The sequence below is a fragment of the Peromyscus eremicus genome, chromosome 8a, assembly GCF_949786415.1.
Source record: "Peromyscus eremicus chromosome 8a, PerEre_H2_v1, whole genome shotgun sequence".
Classification (NCBI taxonomy): Eukaryota; Metazoa; Chordata; class Mammalia; order Rodentia; family Cricetidae; genus Peromyscus; species Peromyscus eremicus.
This window is the reverse complement of record NC_081423.1, coordinates 58,359,666-58,382,872: the sequence shown is the minus strand read 5'-3', so window position 1 is coordinate 58,382,872 and position 23,207 is coordinate 58,359,666. Positions and strand designations below refer to the sequence as shown.

Below are 23,207 nucleotides of genomic sequence, written 5' to 3'. Positions count from 1 at the left end.
CTCACAAGATGCACCGTCACAGTTTTCCCAGGCTTAGTATCTGTGACTAAATTCAAGGGGAATGGAAAGGGGCAGGGTTTTGTTGTCTGTGGCCTGTGCCCTTTTCCTATGTAAATAAGGAATCTCAGTTTTTATCTTCAGAGGAAGAGCTAAAACATAATCAGTTCTATTTAATCTTTTAAACTTTATGCTAAATGTATTTGTCTCTACTGGCACAATTACATCTCATTTCCCTGTGCCACTTAAGACTAATTTTGGCAAAAATGAACTAAATGGGTGTGTAACACGCCTGGTGAGTAGGATCTTGGGAAGCCCAGGAGCTTGAACTTGACAGTTGGAGAGGGGGTATAAACACGGTGGCCGGGGGAGATTGCCCACCTGTGCTCACCATTTGTAATATTTTAGGGCACTCTGGGATGTATTTTTTAGCTGCCCTTGTAAGCTGCAGGCACCCTGGGTGAGCAGCCCAAATGAAGATGACTTTGGCCTTCAGACCAATCACAGAGATGAAGTCCAACTTCACAAATTTGTTATTTTAAAACATAGAGGTATGCAGTTTACAACTCTAATGCTCTTCAACTTCATAAACATTTGTATAAAGGGTGAAGGGCAAATACATACTCTCGCGGTGTGGCGTTTCTTATTTTCTGCTTGAGAGACATGTTCTTTTCCCTCCTTTTTATCTCCCTGCTGCCTTGACACGGCTGCTTCTGAACTCCATTCTCATCTCTCCCCGCTGTGACAGTTCACTAGCACTTCACGGTACCGGAGACTCTTTCAACTCGTATTTTCCACCAGCTGTCAGTTGCAGAATAAGGCTGCTTTGTCTGGGGGAGGGTGGAGTCCTTTCTCAGCTTCTCCTCTTCCTTTGAAGCTACAGCACTTGAGGGACAATTGAACTGCTTTTAGGTTTCCTTACCACCCAGCTTTCTCTTCTGATGGATCCTGCCATGAACACACTGTCCTGTTGATGACATCGATTTGTTGCTATGGAAATAGTGGTGCTATCACAAATTCAGCCCAGTGACTTTACTGCGGGTTCTTGCAGGAGAAATGGGCAAGGCTTTAGGGAAAACCTCATTAAAACTGAAAGCTGTCAATTCTGAACAGTTGAAAGGTAAATGGAAGCAACCTTTACTATACACAAGACAAAAAAACAAGCTCTTTGCAAATGCATGGTGTGCAGCTGGACGTCCGGGTGTGTATTCTGACCCTCTAAGAGCTGAAGGAGTGGGGTTTCCTAGGGTATTTACTCTCACGTTGAAATCTCTTGACTGGGTTTGCACTGAAAAGGCCTTTCTTTGGATTTCCAGGACACGGGCAGCAACAAGTAGCCCCTTCGCCAGCCTCAGCAGCCACACCACCAGCCAGTAAGCCCCAGCCGCAGAATGGGAGCTTGGGAATGGGTAAGAGTTACTCAAGGGTATCTGAAGTGATGGGTCAAGATCAAAATAGTGTTTTAAAATTTACTCTGAGCTGGGTGGTGGTGGCGCAAGCCTTTAATCTCAGCACTCGGGAGACAGAGGCAGGCATCTCTGTGAGTTCAAGGCCAGTGAAGGCTACACAGAGAAACCCTGTCTTGAACCACCAAAAACTAAATAATAATAATAATAATAAAATAAATTTACTCTGAGACTGAACAGTTTTCAAAGTTCTCTTCATGGTTCAGGCACAGTAACCTAGGCCAGCACTTAGAGGTAGAGGCAGGGGGATCAGGAGTTCAAGGTCATTCTCCACTACATAGCAAGTTCAAGGCCAGCCTGGGTTACATGAGACTCTCAAAACAAACAAACAAAAAACCAAAACTTTCCATTCATGGTAGACTACAAAGAATAATTCCAATTAAGTTCTTACTTTTTACAGCCTACCATCCACTTGTTTCATTTGGTTTATCTCCAAGTTTCTATTGGAGGCTCTCCTAGGGTTTTTATCACTTCCCTTGAGACAGAATTGGTCCTATGGACCGTAGCTTCTATTTTTTCTCTCTTTTAACTTTCTCTGTATCAGATCTTGATGGGGTCACTTGGTGTACTTCCTGGCCTTCATTTTAGGGGCCTGTCTCTCTGGGCTGCCACCCTTGGAAACAGTGGTCCATAGAAGAAAGATGGCTGAATTTACTTTCAGAGTTTGGTTATTACTGGTTTTGTTGCCATATCATGCTGCCTTCTTCCTTTTCAACTCTTTATATTTTAATTATACTTAAGATTTATTTATTTATTTATTTATTTATTGTGCCTGTGAGTGCCAGTGTGCAAGTGGAGACCAAGAGACAGCTTGCTGGAGTCAGTTGTGTGTCCTGGGGATTGAACCTAGGTCTCCAGGGTTGGTGACGGCACCTGGATCTGCTGAGCCATCTCTCCGCCCCTCCCCCTTTTTTTATTAATGCATGTTCCTTAGAAAGTAGAGTTAAGATGTCACCAAGTTTCCATGAGACTTCGAGGACATACAGGTTTCCCTGTCAGTCCTCATTGTTTTTACTCAGTCCCTGTAATATGTAAATCTCTCACCTCCTCATCTCCATAAGTTACACTTATACTCAGCTCTGACCCTGTAAATGGCTGAAGGAGAAGGTGAAATGAATTCTCTAAAATGATAAGTGATTGAAAAGCCTCTTCTTTGGCTGAAATTCAAACAGCGAATCACTCCTCCCCCTCCCTCCACAGACTTGTCCTATTCATTTGTAGTTCTTTGCCTGATATTGAAATTTTTTTTTATTTATTTTTTGGTTTTTTCAAGACAGGGTTTCTCTGTGTAGTTTTGGTGCCTGTCCTGGATCTCACTTTGTAGACCAGGCTGGCCTCGAACTCACGAAGATTCACCTGGCTCTGCCTCCCAAGTGCTGGGATTAAAGGCGTGTGCTACCACCTCCCGGCTGAAATTTATTTTTAATGATCAATTAATGTTCCCTAAACTGGAAGTAATAGAAAATGGACTAGATGTATGTGGCAAGTGGCTCCCTGGTATAAAAATATTAAATGAATGAATGGATGCTTTTGTATCTTTAATGAAATTGTGGGGGTGGTCCCTCGCCATTGAACCCAGTCCCCTGTGGGTGCTAGACAAGTGTTCTACCACTGAGCTACATCACCGGACCTGAAATTGTGGGATTTTTATCTTATGTGTATGTGCACACACAGGGACATACTCTTTCTGCAGTGTGTGTGTGTGTGTGTGTGTGTGTGTGTGTGTGTGTGTGTGTGTGTTTCCTTGTATCATCTTAAAGGAACATTGTCACTTCTGACTCCCCAGAGCAGAAAACTTGAGAATCTGGGAGGAGTATGGTCCATGCCACACTATGTGGAAGCTCAGAAAATGGATTCCTTCTCTTTAGCCAAAACTTTTTGGGGGGGTGGGGGGGAGGCTTGCAAGATAGCTCAGCTGGTAAAAGTGCCTGACCATCCTTACTGAACCTCTAGAGCCCACAGTGGAAGGAAAGAACCAACTTCACAGAGTTGTCCTCTGCCCACATATACCCGCATCCCCATAGATCCATCAAACACACATGTATACATCATAATAATAAATTTTTTAAATCATTTTTTAATGTATTTATTATGTGTACAGTGCTCTGTCTGCATGTATGTCTGAATGCCAAAAGAGGGCGCCAGATCTCATTACAGATAGTTTAATTTATTTTTAATGATCAATTAATGTTCCCTAAACTGGAAGTAATAGAAAATGGACTATAGATGTGAGCTACCATGTGGCTGCTTTGAATTGAACTCAGGTCCTCTAGAAGAACAGCCAGTGCTCTTAACCGCTGAGCCATCTCTTCATCCCTTATTTTTATTTTATTTTATTTTTTATTTATTTATTTATTTATTTGATACAGTGTTTCTCTGTGTACCCCTGGCTGTCCTGGAAAACTCTCTATAGACCAGGCTGGCCTTGAACTTAAATACCCACCTGCCTCTGCCTTCCAAGTGCTGAGGCTAAAGGTATTGCCACCATACTCAATTATAAAAAATCTTTTTAAAGGCCAGGCATAGTCCAGCACTTGGGCCAGCCAAGGCTACCTAGTGAAACCCTGCCTCAAGGGGCTTGGGGGCCGTGGAGAGATGAGATAGCTCAACAGTTAAGAGCATATATTGCTTTTCTAAAGGACCTAAGTTTGATTCCCAGCATCTGTATCAGGCAGCTCACAACTGCCTGTAACTCCAGCTCCAGGGGATCTGATGCCTCTGCAGACACCCAGACACACACACACACACACACACACACACACACACACACACAAGCAAAAGGTAAAGTAAATCTTTCTGAAAAGCATTTTGGTATAGAAGGTGGGAGATTATTGAAATTAGAATTTGCTTTTTGGAAGTTGAAGCTCTATAGATAATAATGTGCATAGACAGGGTCTCATTTGTAAATAGACGATTGTGCTCTTGCTACATGAAGAACAGCTGTGTAGTGGGAAAGGGAAGCAAGGAGGTCATAGGACTGGGCTACCATTTGTATCGTGACCAAAACAACTGAACACCACCCTGTAGATTTCGTACTGGACTTCCTGCCCTGGGGCGGTGTTGAGATGGCAACATTGGTGATAGGCGTCCTTTACTGGCTCCTTAGAGTCTAACCTTTCCCGTGGCATGGCCATAATGAGAATTGATTTCAAACTTAAATAAAATAATGGTTGTCTGACAGGGGAGATGACTTATTGGATAAAAGCACTTGTTTTACAGTCATAAAGATCTGAGTTCAAATCCTGAGAACCCACATAAAAACCAAATGTAGCAGTGATAACATCTCTAATGACAGCACCCTTGGGAGATCAGAGGTGGAGACAGGACAATCCCTTAAAGCTCGTGGGCCGCTAACCTGGCTTATGCAGTGAAAAGAACAAAGAGAACCTGTCAGATTATCATCTGACTTCCACATACATGCTGTAGCATGTGCACCTGTTAGCGTGCGCACGCGCACACACAAACTTACACTTCAAGAAATAAAAACAAAATGATTGCCCTTTCTCGGTGTGTTTATACAGGTTCCACTGTGGCTAAGGCTTATGGTGCCTCAAAGCCATTTGGAAAACCTGCTGGAACTGGCCTGCTACAGCCTTCAGGAGGGACACAGTCCAAAGTGGTGCCCATCGCCAGCCTCACCCCTTATCAATCCAAGTGAGTTGTCCCATGGGACAAGGGTAGGACCTATTACCCAATGGTGCACTCTTGTGTGACTTATGTGTGAACTTCTGGGTCACCACCACAAAGGATATCTTATTTTTCTGAGCTAAAGAAGGATACAAATTGTGACAACCTTTAACACTTTTATCAAAAAGATTGGCAAAGATAGCATTCTGCCACAGCCTGTGGAGGTTCTGTCAGTTTTGAAAATTTTGAGGTTCGAATTATTTACAGATTAAAGAATCATTTGGTAGGCTTAGGAATAAAGTTATATATAATTTGTGTTAATTCACATTTCATCTCGTATAAATAGATGACTTTTAGTCCAACACTTGTTACTATACTTTAATTTGGCTAAGGTAATCTGTCCTATTTGTATTAACCACATTAATATGCCCCAAACATGGATTTCTTTGATAATACTTTTTTTTGCATTAAAAATTAATTAAAGCATTGAACATTAGTGGGCTTTTTTTTTCCTCCAGAATTCTTTAAGATATGCTCTTGTTTATCCTGCAATACTTAGTAAAATAGGGGAGATAATTTCCCCTGTAAAATTCTAAATAAGGAAATCAGTGTGTTCAAGTTCTGTTTTCAAGATGGGCACCAGGCTGAGATTTTGGGTTTAGGGACTCCTTTTTTAGTGGCTTCTCTCTAGGGTCATGCCACTTTGGTGGCTTTCTTTTGGTGGCCTGTGAATGTCATGCCGTGTAGGCTTGTATTTATATTTGGCATGCATTAGAAATGAGGCAGACATTTGATAGGGATTGTGTTAGTTCCTGTAATTGAAAATAGTGGCAAAATATAATTGCTGGTATAACTGCATTTTTTCCCTTGGAACCCTTCATTAAAGGGATATTGTTGCCTTGGTGATGTTTTTTGAGGAAGGGAGAGGGTTTATAAATTTACTTATGTGACAGGAGAATGAGCTAGTGTTAAACTACCTGATATATTTTACTGTTTGCTTATTCTGTAAACTGTCAAACCTGTATGTCGTCTTGGGGTTTTAATTAGCTGGATTAAAATACAACTAGCATTGACAGATAAACTGCATAAGAGAAGAAAGGCCACAGGAAGATGATTTCTGCTTATCTTCATTCCGAGTAAGAAAGACTACACACACTGATGTCTGTTTGGTTCTTAGGTGGACTATTTGTGCCCGTGTCACCAACAAAAGTCAGATCCGTACCTGGAGCAATTCCCGAGGGGAAGGGAAGCTTTTCTCTATAGAACTCGTAGATGAAAGTGTGAGTATGTGCCGTATGGGAAGGTGTTGGCCTCTAAGACCATGAAGTGCCAAATACCAGTTCGCCAGAAAGAAATATGGTTCACTGTGGTTTTCCGTCTATTGTAGGTTTTTGTTTGTTTGTTTTTTGTTTTTTGAAGCAGGGTTTTCTCTGTGTAGCCCTGGCTGTCCTGATACTAGCTCTGTAGACCAGACTGGCCTCAAACTTGGAGATCCGCCTGCCTCTGTCTCCTGAGTTGCTAGGATTAAAGGTGTGCAACACAACCAGCTGGCTATTGTAGGTTTTTGATGCTATCTCAGGTATAGGGCTAACCATCAGAGAAAGCACTCCTAAAGGAAAGCTTTCGTAACAGTAGAAGTCAGTAGGCAGCTCTCTCACTACATTGCTGGAGGCTCAAAGTCCTGGGATGGGATACCTGCTGCAGAGCAGGGCATTTGCCTCCAGCAGAAGGCAGGCAACAGCTACTCAGCTTTAACTACTTTGTGGAGGTGGTTTCTGACCATACATACTCATTATCCTTTACTTAAAGCAAAATGCAGGGGCTGGAGAGCTGGTCTTCCAGAGGACCTGGGTTCAATTCCCAGCACCCACATGGTGGCTCACAACCACCTCTGACTCCTGTTGCAAGGGTGCAGCATCCTCTCTTGGCCTCCCTTCAGGCATCAAGCATGCAAGTGATGCACATGTATGTATGGGTGTCAGCAAAACACCCACACATATAAAATAAACAGGATGGCACTGTGAGGTCAGAAACTTGGGGCGCTCTCTCCCTCCTCTTCCTCTTGTTGTGGTGCAGCATGGCAAATATCTTAACTGTGATGGCAGATTCGGTATCAGAAACTCATTTCCTGCAGCTTGTCTGGATAAGATTTCAGCCATTTCGTTAAGTTTCTTACCCATCTGTAACATATTGCCTGACAGAAAAGTAACAGTGAAATCAAATCGAGGGCAACTTGAAAGCATGACTTGTTAGAGCGTTTTTGGCAGCAGCTCCTGACTGTGAAGTACCCCATCATTTAGGCTGCAGGCGTGAGAAAGACGGACTGCTGAATCATCGGGTTCAGCACGCTTTCCCGTGGGCTTTGAGCCCGTCATTCAGGATCCAGAACTTTTTGTTTTCATTATTGGAATATTAAACTCTTCCTCTTAAAAGTGTTTTAGATAACATTTTAAAAATTATTTTAGAGAGATGTGTAAAGGCTAGAGAACAACTTGGTGGTCTTCCACCTTTACATAGGTTCCAAGGATTGACCTGGGGTGGCCAGGTTTGTTTGCACGGCAGGCGCCTCCCTTTATCTACTGGACCATCTTGTCAGCGTCCTTATTTACATTTTTAACTGAGATGGTTCAGTCATTGTAGCTAGAGTTTTCCTGCCTGGCCCACAGTCAGGACAAATCTCTCTCACCTGCCAGTCCCACAGCTGCTCAGACCCGACCAAGTAAACACAGAGACTTATATTGGTTACAAACTGTATGGCCGTGGCAGGCTTCTTGCTAACTGTTCTTACAGCTTAAATTAATCCATTTCTATAAATCTATACCTTGCCACGTGGCTCGTGGCTTACCGGCATCTTCACATGCTGTTTGTCATGGTGGTGGCTGGCAGTGTCTCTCTGACTCAGCCTTCCACTTCCCAGCTTTATTCTCCTCCTTGTCCCGCCTACACTTCCTGCCTAGCCAATGGCCAATCAGTGTTTTATTTATTGACCAATCAGCAACACATTTGCCATACAGACCATCCCACAGCAAGTCATATCCATGGGCTCAGCTAGTTGAACTTCTCTTGTTTTATCAGAACTGATAGCTTGAAAGTGTGACTGTATATGTAGGTTTCTGGAATGTCTGCAGCCCTCTGGGGTCTCTTTACACTTGAGTGCTGCTCCAGAGATGTTATCTCAATGCCAAAATGGCGGGCTCTTGCTGTTCAGAGCGTCGAGCAGCATGGTTCTAATGTGTTCTCACTTGCTGTGCAGGGTGAAATCAGAGCGACTGCTTTCAATGAGCAGGTGGACAAGTTCTTTCCCCTTATCGAAGTGAACAAGGTAAGACGGCGATGAGTCGGGGCCGACATCAGGCCACTGAGGGCCGTGAGCACAGTGGGCAGGTTGCGTTGTGGGGAAGGGTTTTGAGGGAGTCACTGGCATTCCCTGACTTGGCCTCTTTTGCAGGTGTATTATTTCTCAAAAGGCACTCTGAAGATCGCTAACAAGCAGTTCTCGGCTGTGAAAAATGACTATGAGATGACCTTCAATAACGAGACTTCTGTCCTCCCCTGTGAAGATGGCCATCACTTACCCACCGTTCAGTTTGATTTCACAGGGATCGGTGACCTAGAGAGCAAGTCTAAAGACTCCCTCGTAGGTCCGTCCAGGGTCGAGGGCGAAGAGTGGTGTTTGGGGTGGTGCACGGCTAACATACTTGCCAGGCGTCCCCAGGTTGTGTTTGAAGAGGGGCCTTGAACTGTGCTCTTACAGACTGTTTCGTGTTTCAGACATACTCGGGATCTGCAAGAGCTATGAAGATTCCACTAAAATCACAGTGAAGTCTACCAACAGAGAAGTTGCTAAGAGAAACATCTATCTGATGGACATGTCAGGGAAAGTGGTGACTGCAACTCTCTGGGGAGAAGACGTGAGTCCTTGCGTTGACAGAGTCTGGAGGTGCTTGTCCCTCTGGGCTGTGGGGCTTTAGCTCCAGAGGGACAAAGAGTCGTGCTGTCCAGCACTTACTTGAAATCCTTTACTTGTGTGAGATGATGGGTTACTTCAGCTTCCCGCAGGGGAATGTCCCTTACTCTGCCTCAGGAAGGAGAGATAGATTAGTTTCCTGGACGTCTGAGCAGCTTCTTGAGCGTAAGGTCTGTCTTACAGAGTCCACATAGATTGACAGGATTCACTCTACTGCTGACTGTTCTCCATGAAAATACCCTGTACCTTCTTCCTACCAGCGATGCTGCTTGTGTGCTTTGCTTTGCAGGCCGACAAGTTTGACGGTTCCAGGCAGCCTGTGATGGCGATCAAAGGAGCCCGGGTCTCTGACTTTGGTGGACGGAGCCTCTCCGTCCTGTCGTCCAGCACTGTCATTGTGAATCCTGACATCCCAGAGGCCTATAAGCTTCGTGGATGGTAGGTTTCGTGGACCTCGCTAAGCGGTCCCTTGGGCTCAGGCTTTGAGAAGAGCTGATTTCCACCAGCATGTGAGCTTCTGCCGAGCCTTTGCTATGGAGTGGAGTGGTTCCTGTATTTCTTGGAAGCATTATGCCTTCTGAGATGGTGGCCTGAAAGCCCTTAAACTGACAAACCCATAATCCCCTGATGAACCTAGAGAGTCAGAGAAAGCAATTAGAATGTAAGTACTGCGTGCTGACCTTGATCCCCGAAAGCCGGGTACGGCAAGGCTTTAGCAGCTGCATGCTGGAGGAATGTGTCCAGAGCATCTTTTGCTCCTAGGTTTGAGCTGTGGGCAGCTGATGTGGGGGTAGAATGTACTTTTTTACTCTGTGGAGTCTCTGGAGCTGGTCACATCTCCAGTGATGTGTATTCACTGGTCTCGTACAAAGCATGATGGGAACAATGGGCTTTTTGTTGGCCTTACATCGTTATTCCCAAAGCACTCGAGATGAGGAGAGCTTGTTAAAATCCCCACACCGTATCTAGTTTTTTAAGGCATTAAAACTCTGCCTTAGAAGAGCACTTCATCCTGAGAATGTCATGTGAAGAATTGATGTGGGCAAAGAGAATACTTTACCCAGCCCAAGCTTAAGTCATTTGTATAGCTGTAGTCTGCGAAGGGGGAGGGGAGGAGTAGGGGATGGTTTCCATGGAAGCTGTGACTTAGAGTTTAGGGAACTCAAGAAATAGCTTATATTTTATGCTCCTGGTTTTTGTTTTGAGTTTGATATACACCAGTAACAGTAATATTTAAATAATTTGATAGAACATCTGGAGTATCTGTATCGCTTACTCCACCCTCGTCTACATCATCTATTTAACTGCTGATAGCTAGCATTGCATTATATGACAGAATCCCATAATAGTCTAACTAGGAACAATCATGTTGTTGGTTTGTTTTTGTTGGTTGACTTTGTTCCAGGCTCTGAGCACAACTCCAGGTTAATTGCATGCCCCCATTAAGGTGTTCATATTTCACTGTCAGTAACTGATCACAGAAAACACAGAAAGGCATGTCTGTCCCCTGAACAGAATATCCTGTCATTGATCTGTGAGAAATCCAGTGCACACACTCCACCCAGGCAGATTAGCGACGTTTAGATCTTGGCACTGATGGAGTGGAATTTTATTAGAAGAAGGACTTCCCATCTCCCTGCTCTGGTTACTCCTGAGGAGCTGTCTTTGGTGGCAAATGTCTACGTAAAGTTTTGGAAACTGTAAACTTGTGCAGCTAGTAGTGAAGCAGATTATGGACTCTGTCCTCTAACAGATGTGGCTGCTTGCCTGACAGTGAGATGGTGACAACCTGTGGCCTAGGGCAGCAGCCACTCTGGGTGGTCTCTTTTTAGGGAGTCAGTTCTGTATGTGACTAGCATACAGTTACCTACCACTTGGGTGTTTGATATATTTGTGTTTTTTGAGACAGGGTTTCTCTGTGTAGTCCTGGCTGGCCTGGAACTCAGAGATCCCCTGCCTCTGCCTCCCAAAGGCGGCTGGGGTTAAAGGCGTGCGCCATTGCACCCCGCTCGTATGTTTTTAACCTCAGCCTCACTGCTCTGCCCTTGCATGTTCTTGCTGCCTTCTGCCTGTCCTCTCTTCCTTCACGCTAGCCAGTGGATGGTCAAGAGGCTTGCCAGTGTAGTGAATTGACCTCGGGTCCATGTTGGTCTTTGAGCAGAGTGCAGTCCGTTTTAATAATAATGTTATATAAATGAATTTAACCTTGGTATTTGCATAAACAAATTCTCACTGAGAAAACAAATCTCTAACAAGGCAGATAATGCCTTCTGATGAAGTACGTTGAGTTCTATGACTGATTAGGCTTAAAAGATTTTCTGCCATGAAAACAGTTTTGGCTGACTCATGAAACAGAAATGTCCCTTTTCATCTGATACATTTCAGTGATTGAGGTGAAGGCTCGAAGCCCAGGGACTGCCAGTATTTCTTCTGTTGCTGACTTTGGTCACAGTGTTTGATATGCAGCCCAGTTTGGGGAAGGGGTCTGTGGCACTTTGGCATTGTTTGTACTGAAGTGGGGGTGGGGGGGTGGGGGGTGTCCATCAAAGCCAGTGAGATCAAAAGAAAGACCATTGCATTTCTTCAGTGGACTAAGGTGTGCTGGGCCCCAGGTGAGGATAGAGCGCTCCTGGCTGGTGTATCCACACAGCACATTTGAGAAGGTTGCAAAGTTCCTGTCACCAGTGCTTTTTTTTTTTTTTTTTTTTTTTAAGGTTTGACTCAGAAGGACAAGCCTTAGACGGTGTTTCCATCTCTGACCTCAAGAGTGGAGGCACCGGGGGGAGCAACACCAACTGGAAGACCTTGTATGAGGCCAAATCGGAGAACCTGGGCCAGGGTGATAAGGTACCTCACATCTCACTTCACAGAACGCCCGGAGAGCGAGCGACAGAGGGCTGTGTTCTCATCTGGGACCCCAGAGCCTTGGTAGCCCCAGAGCCCTGCTCCAGAGCGCCAGTTAACTGCTCCTCGTCGTCTGTGTCTCTCAGTCACCGCCGGTGTAGAGGCTGTGTGTGCTCAGGGGTGTATTGTAGCCTCTGGTGTGAGGCAGAAAAGTGTGAAGAGTCCCTGGACCCTGAGGAGATGGTGATGACCAGACTTCGCAGTGTAGTGTGGACTGACCTCGTGTTGGTTTTCGAGCAGAGTGTGATTCAGGCTGTCCGGCATCAGGCAGCTCCTCTGTGTTTCAGCCTGAGTCATAGGCGGAGAGCCGCTGCTCCCCTGCCAAGGACGGGCTCAGGCGTTTGCCTTTAGTTGTAGCTTCTAGTTCAATGTTTACTTTATGATCATCTTCCTCCCTTGGCCTAACCTGCGTTCTGTTGGATTTTTGAATCATTTATTTCTATTGTGTCCCTAAATATCACTCGCCGCTGTGCTTTCTTGTCGTCATATACAGTGTGGGTTTTCTTCCTCACTGTCGCGTCTCCCTGTGCACGCCATCCGTCATTGTCATCCACAGCAACTTATAATACTATTACAGAGCAGCTTGAGAATTAAACACCGGCTGGCTTCTGTCTCCCTTGTCACCCAGTGGCTCTCTGAAACTAAAGACAGACAGGTGTCCTGTCTGCGGCTCAGGCTGAGTCTGACTCTGACCTGGAAATACAGAGAAACTCGTTAGGCATTCTCCTAGGATTTGTTTCTCTACAGCTTCTCTTTACAATTTTTTTTACGTTATTTTTTGTTTGGGAGTAGGGTGTGCATTTTCCATTGCAATATATAGAATTCAAACTCAGCTCTCCCTGTAGATCCCAGGGACCAGACTAAAGTCATCCGGCTTGACAGCAGCAGGTGCCTTTACCCCGGCATATAGGCCTAAGCTTTCTTTCTCCTCAATGTTTTTACTTTATGTGTATATATGTTCTCCCTGAATGTGAACCAGATGAGTGGCTGGTGCCCGAGGAGATCAGAAGAGGGCATCAGATGCCCTGGACTGGAGTTATAGATGGTGGAGAGCCACCGTGTGGGTGCTGGGGAACTGAACTTGGGTCCTCTGCAAAAGCGACGAGTGCTCTAAACGGCTGATCCATCTCTCCATCCCCCACCCCTCAAGCCTTCTTATGTATTCAGTTCTATGGAGCTGAGGGTTAACCCCGCACCTCATGCATGGTAGGCCAGCTCTTCCACTGAGCTTCACCCCCAGCCCTAAAGCTCTCTGAACTAGGTACTAGCACAGTCTTTTTAAATGGCCACATTGTTTTGTCCCTCTGGTCTGAGACATCAAGTAGACCCAGTGTGAGCCAGGTATGATGGCAAATGCCTTTAATCTCAGCACTTGGGCGGCAGAGGCAAGTGGATCTCTGAGTTCGAGCCCAGCCTGGCCTGTAGAGAGAGTTCCAGGATAGCTAGGGCTAATTTTAAAAAAAGGCCCAGTGGTTGGAAGCCTAGCTCTGAATTCAGGGTATACCTGGATTCTGCAGTTATTTGACATTGAACCTAAACAAAAAATGTAGACCATGTGAGAGCGTCTGTGTGGGGTCCAGAGGAAAGCAGGCATCCAGAGCCCTTAACCTGACTTAGTCCTTCTGGGTTACTTACCAGGGACACTTCTGTTTACAAGGTCTTAGTCGTGGGTTCTTTGGCATTCTTTTGAACTTTATTCAGTCCAGGAGTTGCTGGTCAAGGCTGTGAACTCCTCAATGTCTGTCATTGTCAATAAAATTTTATTGTGCTGGGTGGTGATGGTGCATGACTTTAATATTGGAGGCAGAAGCAGGTGGATCTCTGAGTTTGAGGCCAGCCTGATCTACAGAGTAAGTTCTAGGTCTACACAGTGACAGCCAGGCCTACACAGAGAAACCCTGTCTCCAAAAAAAAAAAACAACTTTTTTTTATTGGATCATCCTCCATTTCATGTTACTGTCTGTTGTCTTCCTCACAGCAGCAGGTCGAGGAGTGCCAGGAGAGACCCACTAAATGGCCTGTTGGGCCTGAGGTTTTTTTCTGGCTTGTTACAGGAAAAGCTCACTGATCCTACAAATAAGGGCAGAAACCACTGTCATTGTATAGAACTGTGTGCTTGGCCAGCAAGGTGACTCAGTGACCCCAGCCTGGCAGGACACATGGTGAAGGAGGAACACCAGCTCCCACGAGTTGTCCTCTGACCTGCACGCACATCATACAAAAACATACACACATAGACACGCAAAAGAAATCCATGTATTTTCAAAATACTATGTGCTGGCAAGATGACTTGGCTGTCAAAGGTTTAAAGGCACTTGTCTTGCCATCTTGGAAACTTGAGTTCCCTAGAACCACAGTGGAAGGAGAGAACTGACTCCTGAAAGTTGTCCTCTGGTCTCCACAAACACACCGTGGCACGTGTTCACCTGCATTAATATACATGTGATCATCATACACATGGAGATACACATATATAACAAATAATAATCGTAAATAAAAAAGAATTATGTGGCCAGGTGTGGTGGCTAAACACTCTGGAGACAGAGGCAGGAAGATTTCTTGAGTTCAAGGCTAGCTAGTGAGATGCTGCCTTAAAAAAACAAAAAATGGGGGCCTGGAGAGATGGCTCAGAGGTTAAGAGCACTGGCTGCTCTTCTAGAGGTACTGAGTTCAGTTCCCAACAACCACATGGTGGCTCACAGCCATCTGTAAAAAAATCTGATGCCCTCTTCTAGCCTGCAGGCAGAACACTATACATAATAAATAAATCTTTAAAAAAAAAAAAAAAAGTGCCCGAGTGCTGGCTTATTGAGGCCTCTGTGGGTTTGCATGTAGCAAACACCAGGAGTGAACAGTTCTCCATGACGGTCTGTGAGCATGGGAACTAGAGTACACGTGCACTTGCCACTTGCAGGTAAGGGCAGCCTCGAGGGGCCTCTTCCAGGCCCCAGTGTGCCTTGCCGATTCGGGTCTCTGTGATCCTTTTCTCCCGTAGGCCGACTACTTCAGCACCGTGGCAACGGTGGTGTTTCTTCGAAAAGAGAACTGTATGTACCAGGCCTGCCCAACCCAGGACTGCAATAAGAAGGTGATTGACCAGCAGAATGGGTTGTACCGCTGTGAGAAGTGTGACCGGGAGTTCCCCAACTTCAAATACCGCATGATCTTGTCGGTGAGTAGAATGGTTAGTGAGAAGCCTTATGGTGTTCATTGATTGGCTGTCATGGGCAAGACCCAGGGGTGGGGGTGGGGTGAGGGGTTACAATAGAACCCAGGTGGTTCGTGATAAGGAACTCACAGATGAGTTCATGTGAGGGAGCGTACTGCTGCCCTGTAAATAAGGAAGTAGGGCCTTTGCCCCGACTGAGCAGCAGTATTCATACTCCTGAAGCTTCTTATGCCCAAAAGTTGCATTGAGCTGCCCTGACGAATAGCAGCCCTCTGTGATGCTGTGTGGTCACAGTGTTCCTGGCACTACTTGCCTCTTCACTTTTGTGAAGATAAATGAATTTGAAATTGCATTTCTGGAGAGCAATAATTGTATCTATACAGCCAGTGCCTATGGTATTTTTCTTACGGATACTCTGGTTTTTTTAGAGGAGTGTGCCCAGATACGATTGTTGCTCTTTACTCTGGTTTGGTTTGATTTGACAGTAATGTGCCACAGCCTTAAAAATGTTCCTATTTCCTGATACAGAAGCCACCTACAGGGAATTTATTCTGAAGCAATAATCAGCAGTATTACAGCTGTGTGAAGGTGTTTACTTTGTAAAGTTGGAGTCAGCTTAAATGCCCTTCTGTTCTGTGTTACTTCCTTTAGTGAAGAGCCACTATAGTGAGTAGAAGACTATAAAGACCTTAGAATTTACAGCTTTTAGGCTGGGTTTGTAACTCAATGGATGACACGTGTCTGTAATCCTAGTACTTGTAGGTGGAGACAGGAGGATTAGACATTCAGCAAGTTCAAGGCCAACTGGCTAGCTTGGGCTACAGAAGATCAGGTCTCAAAAAAATAAAACAAAACAAAACAGCCAGGCAGTGATGACACACGCCTTTAATCCCATCACTCGGAGGCAGAGGCAGGCGGATCTCTGAGTTCAGGACTACCAGGGCTACACATAGAAGCCGTGCCCCAAAATGAATGAATGAACGAACGAACGAATGAACAAACAAAGCAAAAAGAATTTGGGGTTGGGGACATGGCTGTCAGTGAAGTGGGTACAGTAGTAGGGTGGGAAAAGTAAACCAAAAACAAAAAGAACACTGTCGGGGTCAGGACTGGGTTCAGGGTTAGTTCCGTCCTGGAGCTCACTGGGTATCAGCCTAGCCAGTTCCTGAGCTCTGTTCAGTGAGAGACCCTGACTCCTGACTCAAAAGATGATGTGGACAGCCACAGTAGAAGACTCTCGGTGTCAGTCTCTGGCCTCCACCTGCGTGCACATAATGCAACGCACACCCATAAATTTAAAAAACATGTAAATGTGAACTCAGCCCTCGGGAGGCTGAGGCAGGAAGATTGTAAGTTGGGTCTTCTTAGACTGCACAATAAGGCTTTGTTTTTAAAAAAAAAACAAAATAGCTGAGCATGGTGGCTGGCATATGTCTGTACTCAGCACTTGTGGGGGGGGGGGAGTTCAAGGCCAGCTTTGACTACATAGCAAGTTTGAGGTCAGATTGGGTTACATTATATACGTCTCAGAAAACCAGAAGATGCCAGGTGTGGAGAGAGAGAGAGAATAAGTAAGTAAAATAGAATGAGAAGAGCCCACTCTCACTGTTGGGAGCCCATTCGAATGCAAAGAGAGCTGCTTGCATTTAGAGGGAGAACACGGTCTTGTGTGATTTGTTGGATATTGTACTAACAGTGAACAACGGGCTGGCCGAAACAGGATGCTTCTTCTTATAAGGGGGCACCGTCCATTTGAAGCATTGAAAATTAGGGGCTGTGTGTGTGTGAAGGCAGTGTTGTTTTCCCTTGGAAACAGGAAAAGGTCATCTCCTTGGTGTATCTTCCTTTTGTTACTTATTGGCTGAAATAATAGAAAGTTGTGTTTTTTAGGTGAACATTGCAGATTTTCAAGAGAATCAGTGGGTGACGTGTTTCCAGGAGTCTGCGGAGGCCATCCTTGGACAGAACACTGCCTACCTGGGGGAGCTGAAAGAGAAGGTTGGCATTGGGTTTATCAGTGCTGTGATAGTACACGTGGTACACGCTGAGCTGTTTACTGCTTGCTTGTTCGGGTGTTGTGTATGAGTTCTCATGGTACTGGGCGTCTCACAAGGGGTAACGAATCGGGGAACATGAAGCAGCTTTCCACAGAAGCACAAACCACGTGTGTCCCCATCACTGTCTCTGCACATCAGAGCTGGGGTGCTGCAGTCTAGAGCTACCGGGTGTCTTCTGGAATAACTCAAAGTTCGGCTGTGCTTTTTAACCTAATAAACACCTTTCAGGAAAGTTGAGTCAGATCTTGGAGTAAGTGCACATCCAGGGTACTTGTATTTCAGGTTGTCAGATGGGGTTCTTACAAAGTGACTTTGTTTTAAAGGTCACTTTACATGCCATGGTGATGATTCCTGCCTGTTATCTCAGCACTTGGGCTGAGGCAGGAGGATCACCCAGAGTTCCAGGCCTAACTAGTTTACATAGTGAGTACAAGGCTAGCCTGGACTGCATAGCAAGACCCTGTCTCCAAAAAAAAAAATTGTGTGTGTGTGTATGTGTATGTATGTATATGTGTGTATATATGTGTATGTGTATGTATGTATATGTGTGTATATATGTGTGTGTGTGTGTATGTGTGTGTATGTATATGTGAATGAGTTGGGACCCTTGAGATGGCTCAGTGAGCAAAGCCCTTGCCATGCAAGCCTGAGGACCCCTGTGAAGGAAGCTGGAGGGAGAACCAGCTCCATAAAGTCGGCCTCCGACCTCTGTGTGCACCTGCGGCATGCACGCCCACACAGTAGAAACAAACATTTAAAAAATATATCTTATTTCACCTTTACTAGTTTGCCTTTTTATGCATTCGATTTCTTTAATGCAGAGAATGGGTTACTGATTATGCCAAACATAAAGATACTTGCTGAGTTAAAGACTAGTAAGAGCCGTACCTTCGAGGCCGTGGAAACTGGCATCTGTTTACACAGTGTCCTTTTCCCCTCCATTTCCTCCATGTTGGTTGGACAGTTGTAAAGGCCACAAAGAAAAAGAATTGCCATTTGTTTTGATGTGCTTTTCTTCCTCTTTCTGTCCTCGGTTCTGTTGAGTTCTGCCCTTGCCTCCTTTTTAAATTATCCATGAGGTCTCTGAAAATAGGCCCACGAAGTCTTTTTACAGAAATAAGTGGAATTGACTTTTAAAGTGCAATAGTCTTTTATCTGTTTTGCCTGGTCCTCTATTTTCATATCAGATTTTCAGGCTCCGGGCAGCCTTTCAGGATTTTTATGAGCTTATTATAGTTGACTGTTCTTAGCTGGTGAATGAGGACATACAGGACTTCCCTCAGGAACCATGGTGCTCTGGGAGTGTGCATCCATGCTTCCCTTAGCCCTAAAGACTAATGGCATTCAGCTCAAGTTTTTGAAGATTTAACACATTATTTTGTTTATGTGTTGAAAGTCCAAGGAATACTTTTTTTCTCAAATAACATCTTCAAGAAGAAGTCTGTGTGATAAAGCTATTTTCATACCCATGTGACCTACAAGGGTACTTAGCTTATATGAACTGTTAGTTTTATGTAAAGTTTTAAGTTCATGTGTTTTATGCCTCAGCAGTCTGAGGCAGGAGAATGCCAAAGACCAACTGGACAACTTAGTTAAAAACAGAGGAGGGCTGAGCATCCCAGTTATATCACCCCACCACACCCCCAAACTAAAAAAACAGACTTTAAAAAGATTACAATAAAGTAACCAAATCGGATAGCGTTCAAGGAGTATGAGAAGAGGAAGGCGTCCCCCAGCCGCCTCCCGGCATCGCCCACTCCACCCATCTCCTCCACCTGCTCCACATGGCAGTAGCTGCAAATACAAAGGCTGAAATGAACGTGTTTCTTCGTAATGCTTTTCCCGTCCAGTTCTCTTGTTTTATTTTGAGATAGAGTGTCACTCTGTAGTCCACGCCAGCCTATGTAGCTGCTGCTGGCTTCATGCTCATTATAATCCTCTTCGCCTCCAGAATACTGTGCTTACAGGCATGGGGCACCATGCCTAGCTTTCCCAGCCTTTTCTAATTATTTTAGTGTTTTTATTATTATTATTAATGTTAATTGTTATTTTTTTAAATTTGAGACTGAGTTCTTAATATAGTCCTGAAACTCACAAATATCCACCTGCCTCTCCAGTGCTGGAGTTAAGGACTTGTGCTCCCAGGCCCAGCTCCTACTCAATTTTATTTTATTTTAATTATTTGTTTGTTTGTTTGTTTGTTCATTATGGTTTTTGAGACAGGGTTCCTCTGTAATGGCCCTGGCTGTCATGGAACTCTCTTTGTAGACCAGGCTGGCCTTGAACTCAGAGATCTGCCTGCATCTGCCTCCCAAGTGCTGGAATTAAAGGCGTGCGCCACCACTACCCACTCACTATTTTTATTATATTTGTGTGTGAGTGTTTTACCTACATGTATATATGTGCACCACTTTCCTGCCTGGTATGTGAGGAGGCCAGGAAGGGCATCAGATCCCCTGGACTGGAGTTACAGGTGGCTGTGAGCTACCATGAGGGTTCCAGGAAGGGGACTCTTGACTTCTCAAGAGCAATATGTACTCTAGCCACTAGGATATCTCTCCAGCCTCCCCTGCCCACTTCTTAGTGCACAATGAGCAGCTGCTGGGTCTCAGGTTTCTTCCCCCACAAGTATTCCAGATCTTAATTGTGTTTCCTAAGAGTATTTAAAAATTCTTAATTGCGCAAAATGAACATAAAAATACCATTATGTGGTTTGTTTTTTTTTTTTGTTTTTGTTTTTTGTTTTTTTTTTTTTTTTCTGTTGGAACCATCTTGAAATACATGGTGGCATTACCACATTCACGTTCTCAGGCCCCGTCTTCCACATCTTTCCATCTTTCCCTTGAAGCCCTGTCCCTCTAAGCAGCGGTTCTCCACCCCTCCCTTCCCTGGCACCAGCGGCCAGGGTTCTGCTTCTGTGGATTTAATAAAGTCTGTTCTCAGTTCCACACAGTCAGCCAGCTAGAGATCAGAAATATTTGGGGATAAATTGCACATTTATTGACCATGTGCAGATTACGTTTCCTTATCATTGTCCACCAACCAAGCCATGTAATGCTCACATGATATTTACATTTGGTATTAGGAGTAATCTACAGAAGATTCACAGCATACAGGAGGGTGTGCATGGGTTCTGTGTAAACAACCTTTTTACATAAGGAACTTGAATTTCACTGGAATTCAGTGTCCGATAGAGGTAGGGTTCCCAGGTCCAGTCCTCTGTAAATACTGAAGGGAAAACAGGACTCCTAAGTAAAGTGTTTTTAATAAAAGTCTACTTAAACAGTTTTATGTAATGAAACACCTACAAATTAGTCATTCCTAGGAAATTGCAACCCTCCAGGGTGATAATTCTCAGTATTTTCAGCAGTCTAATAGGTATTCTTCAGCAGTTGCCATGTATTCTTTTACAGAACGAGCAGGCGTTTGAAGAGGTTTTCCAGAATGCCAACTTCCGATCATTTACATTCAGAATCAGGGTCAAGCTGGAGACCTACAATGTAAGTAAGGTTACTGGGGCAGAAGGCTGTGGTAGAAATCGCTGTTCGCTGACCACAGCAGCACTTCAGTGTTAGTGGCAGGGAATTACCCACAGGTGCGACACCTGTGGCCTGCACACTCATGGAATCTGCCTGCACTTGGGTGCTGTTACCAACTTGTGTGCAGGTTTGGGAGCCGCCTCAGGCTTGCTGTCTTGTCTAAACACTGAGGAGACGATAGTATGGCCTTTTCTATTACAGCCTTAAGAAAATGATGTGTGTGGACTCTTGTTTCCTACAATTTAGGTTCTAAAAATCAGTATATTAAACAGATACCATATGCAGGTAAAAGTACTTCGATGAGTCTTTAAATTAACCTAATGTCATAGAGTTGCATAGTTGTGTAATAAAGATCATTTACTGGACAGTCACTGTCCTGGCCCCTGTCCATCTATTATCGCTTGATCCTTATAGCACCCAGATGTAGGCATATAGAGAAAGGAGTCTCTGAATCTACTGTCATGGAGCAGAACCAAGATTCTAACCCAGGCGGTCTGACTCCATCCTTAGAAATGTCAGTTTGTTTAGTAATTACTCAGCATGTAGACACATGAAGCCCCCCACACCTCCCCACCCCCAGCTAGACTTGTGTGCTGCTGGGTGTCACCCTGATCTGCCTCAGAGATGCTGTTTAGTTCCTGGAGACAAGCTGAATGAGAATCCTGCCAACTCCCCTGCAGCCACCAAGTTCACACATTCTAAATTACCATCAACTTAGCTATTGGGTGGTTGTGCTAACTGAACGTTGGTGGGATACAGAAGTTGGGTGTGTTGTGTAAGGAGACTGTGGGGTTATTCTCTCTCCTCATGGTATGGACAGGGATGGCGAAGGGCAGACCTTCATAGGTAACCTTGCCCAGAGCTGGAACAGAAGCCAGATTTCCTGCCGGTGCTTTTTTTGGATGAAAGTGAGCTTTTAGGGTGAGCTAGCTAACTGCCCTGGGCCCCCACTGCACCCATATAAAGACAATAGAGCCTAGAGTCTACTTCAGTGGAATGCTGGGTCTGAGCACATGGTGCCGAGGATGGGCAGAGGTTCTTAGAAGGAGACCTGCCCACTGACCCACCATCTCCAGAATTTCATAGCACTTTCTCTGGGAATTTCTAAATTCCCCTTCTTCCTGCTGGACTCATTGAAGCCACTGAAGCAAAGGAGGTTATCTCCACTGCTCCATGCCAGGCTGTACCACTCACAAGAGGCTCTTCTTTTCAAAGGATGAATCCCGAATTAAGGCCACTGTGATGGACGTGAAGCCCATCGACTACAGAGATTACGCCAAAAGGCTGATCATGAACATCAAGAGGAACATATGATGTGAGCACGTGCCGATGGCCAGAGCTGGAAAGTAAAGAACTGAAGTAGAATGACTTTCTTCCCACCCGGTGTGACGACCCTGTGACAGCCTCACAGTGCAGAGCCCCGAGGGGACACTGGCAGCCTGTCCAGGCCCCTCTTGGGACTCATTGGTTGCCAAAAGACAATGTGCTCAGATTGCTGTGTATAAACCATCAGCCGACACTCAGCGGGCAGGTAGCATAGCACCAGCCCCTCCCCTGTCTTCAGGCTTTTGTCGGATTTACTAAGATTTTGTTATCTTCAAACAGGAATTATGTCACAAGTAATTGACCCTACCTTGGATAATGAGATGAATTATGTAACTTGGGGTTTGCTTTCCCAGTGGTGGCTCCTTTGCGTCTTAGGTTCCTCCTGGGGGGGTGAGAATGGGGGAGAATCCAGGTGTTTAGGGGGCGTGTCTCCCTGGAATCAAAGGCTTATTACTCTTTGCAGAGGTGCCACATGGTCATTAATGCTTGGAATAGCAAAAGGGTAGAATTATTAATAAAAAGCCTATCGTTAATATCTGAAGACCGTCCTTCCTTCGGGGTTTAATAGATTTAATAGACTGAGTCAGATGGGTCTGATATTAATCAAAATTGTCTCTTCTGAGGACGGCTGATAAGCATTGACTTGCTGTCCCCTAGGGACATCCAGGCAACTACAAAGCATTGCTTGAGTTTTCACTTCAATTAATGTTGCATTTGGTGGCTGGATGCGCCATCTTTACCTGTACATTTTTTTCTTGCATTCGTATATTTCATTTTTGATTAAAGCTGTGGCAAATAGGGAAAATTTTAGAGAGAAGTCCTTTGTTTCCCTTGCTTTGTTTGAATAAACGGTATATCTTTGTTTGTGAATCCGACTTTCTTTGACTGTAAAGGGTTCTTGTAACTGGAAAGCAATTAATTAGCCTTCGTAATAAATAATCACTAGGGAGAGATGTTAACTCATCACAAACTCGGAGATTAGGCTGAGGCCTGGAGATCATTCTTACTAATGTTAGCAACCCTGAAATGCATCTTTAAAGGAATGAAAACACAAAAAAGGAAAAGCCATTGTGCCCAAGAATGCTGATGATCTGGCACTTTGGGGTTTTATTGATGTTTACACAGCAGCCTAACACCAAGCGGGCTTTGAAATGT

The 23,207-nt window shown here is 44.8% G+C and overlaps 1 protein-coding gene across 1 annotated transcript in view; it reads left to right on the top strand.

The window, feature by feature from the left end:
* Rpa1 (replication protein A1) overlaps window positions 1-22,922 on the top strand; it is a 54,417-nt gene extending 31,495 nt beyond the window's left edge. The window contains exons 6-17 of the mRNA XM_059271201.1: window positions 1,314-1,406; window positions 4,985-5,117; window positions 6,268-6,370; window positions 8,344-8,412; window positions 8,539-8,731; window positions 8,862-9,001; window positions 9,347-9,495; window positions 11,772-11,904; window positions 14,957-15,133; window positions 17,021-17,128; window positions 20,601-20,687; window positions 21,942-22,922. Coding sequence (XP_059127184.1) covers window positions 1,314-1,406; window positions 4,985-5,117; window positions 6,268-6,370; window positions 8,344-8,412; window positions 8,539-8,731; window positions 8,862-9,001; window positions 9,347-9,495; window positions 11,772-11,904; window positions 14,957-15,133; window positions 17,021-17,128; window positions 20,601-20,687; window positions 21,942-22,040 — 1,484 coding nt within the window. The 3' untranslated portion in view covers window positions 22,041-22,922. The remainder of the gene's footprint in view (window positions 1-1,313; window positions 1,407-4,984; window positions 5,118-6,267; window positions 6,371-8,343; window positions 8,413-8,538; window positions 8,732-8,861; window positions 9,002-9,346; window positions 9,496-11,771; window positions 11,905-14,956; window positions 15,134-17,020; window positions 17,129-20,600; window positions 20,688-21,941) is intronic.
* The last annotated feature ends 285 nt before the right edge of the window (window positions 22,923-23,207 follow it).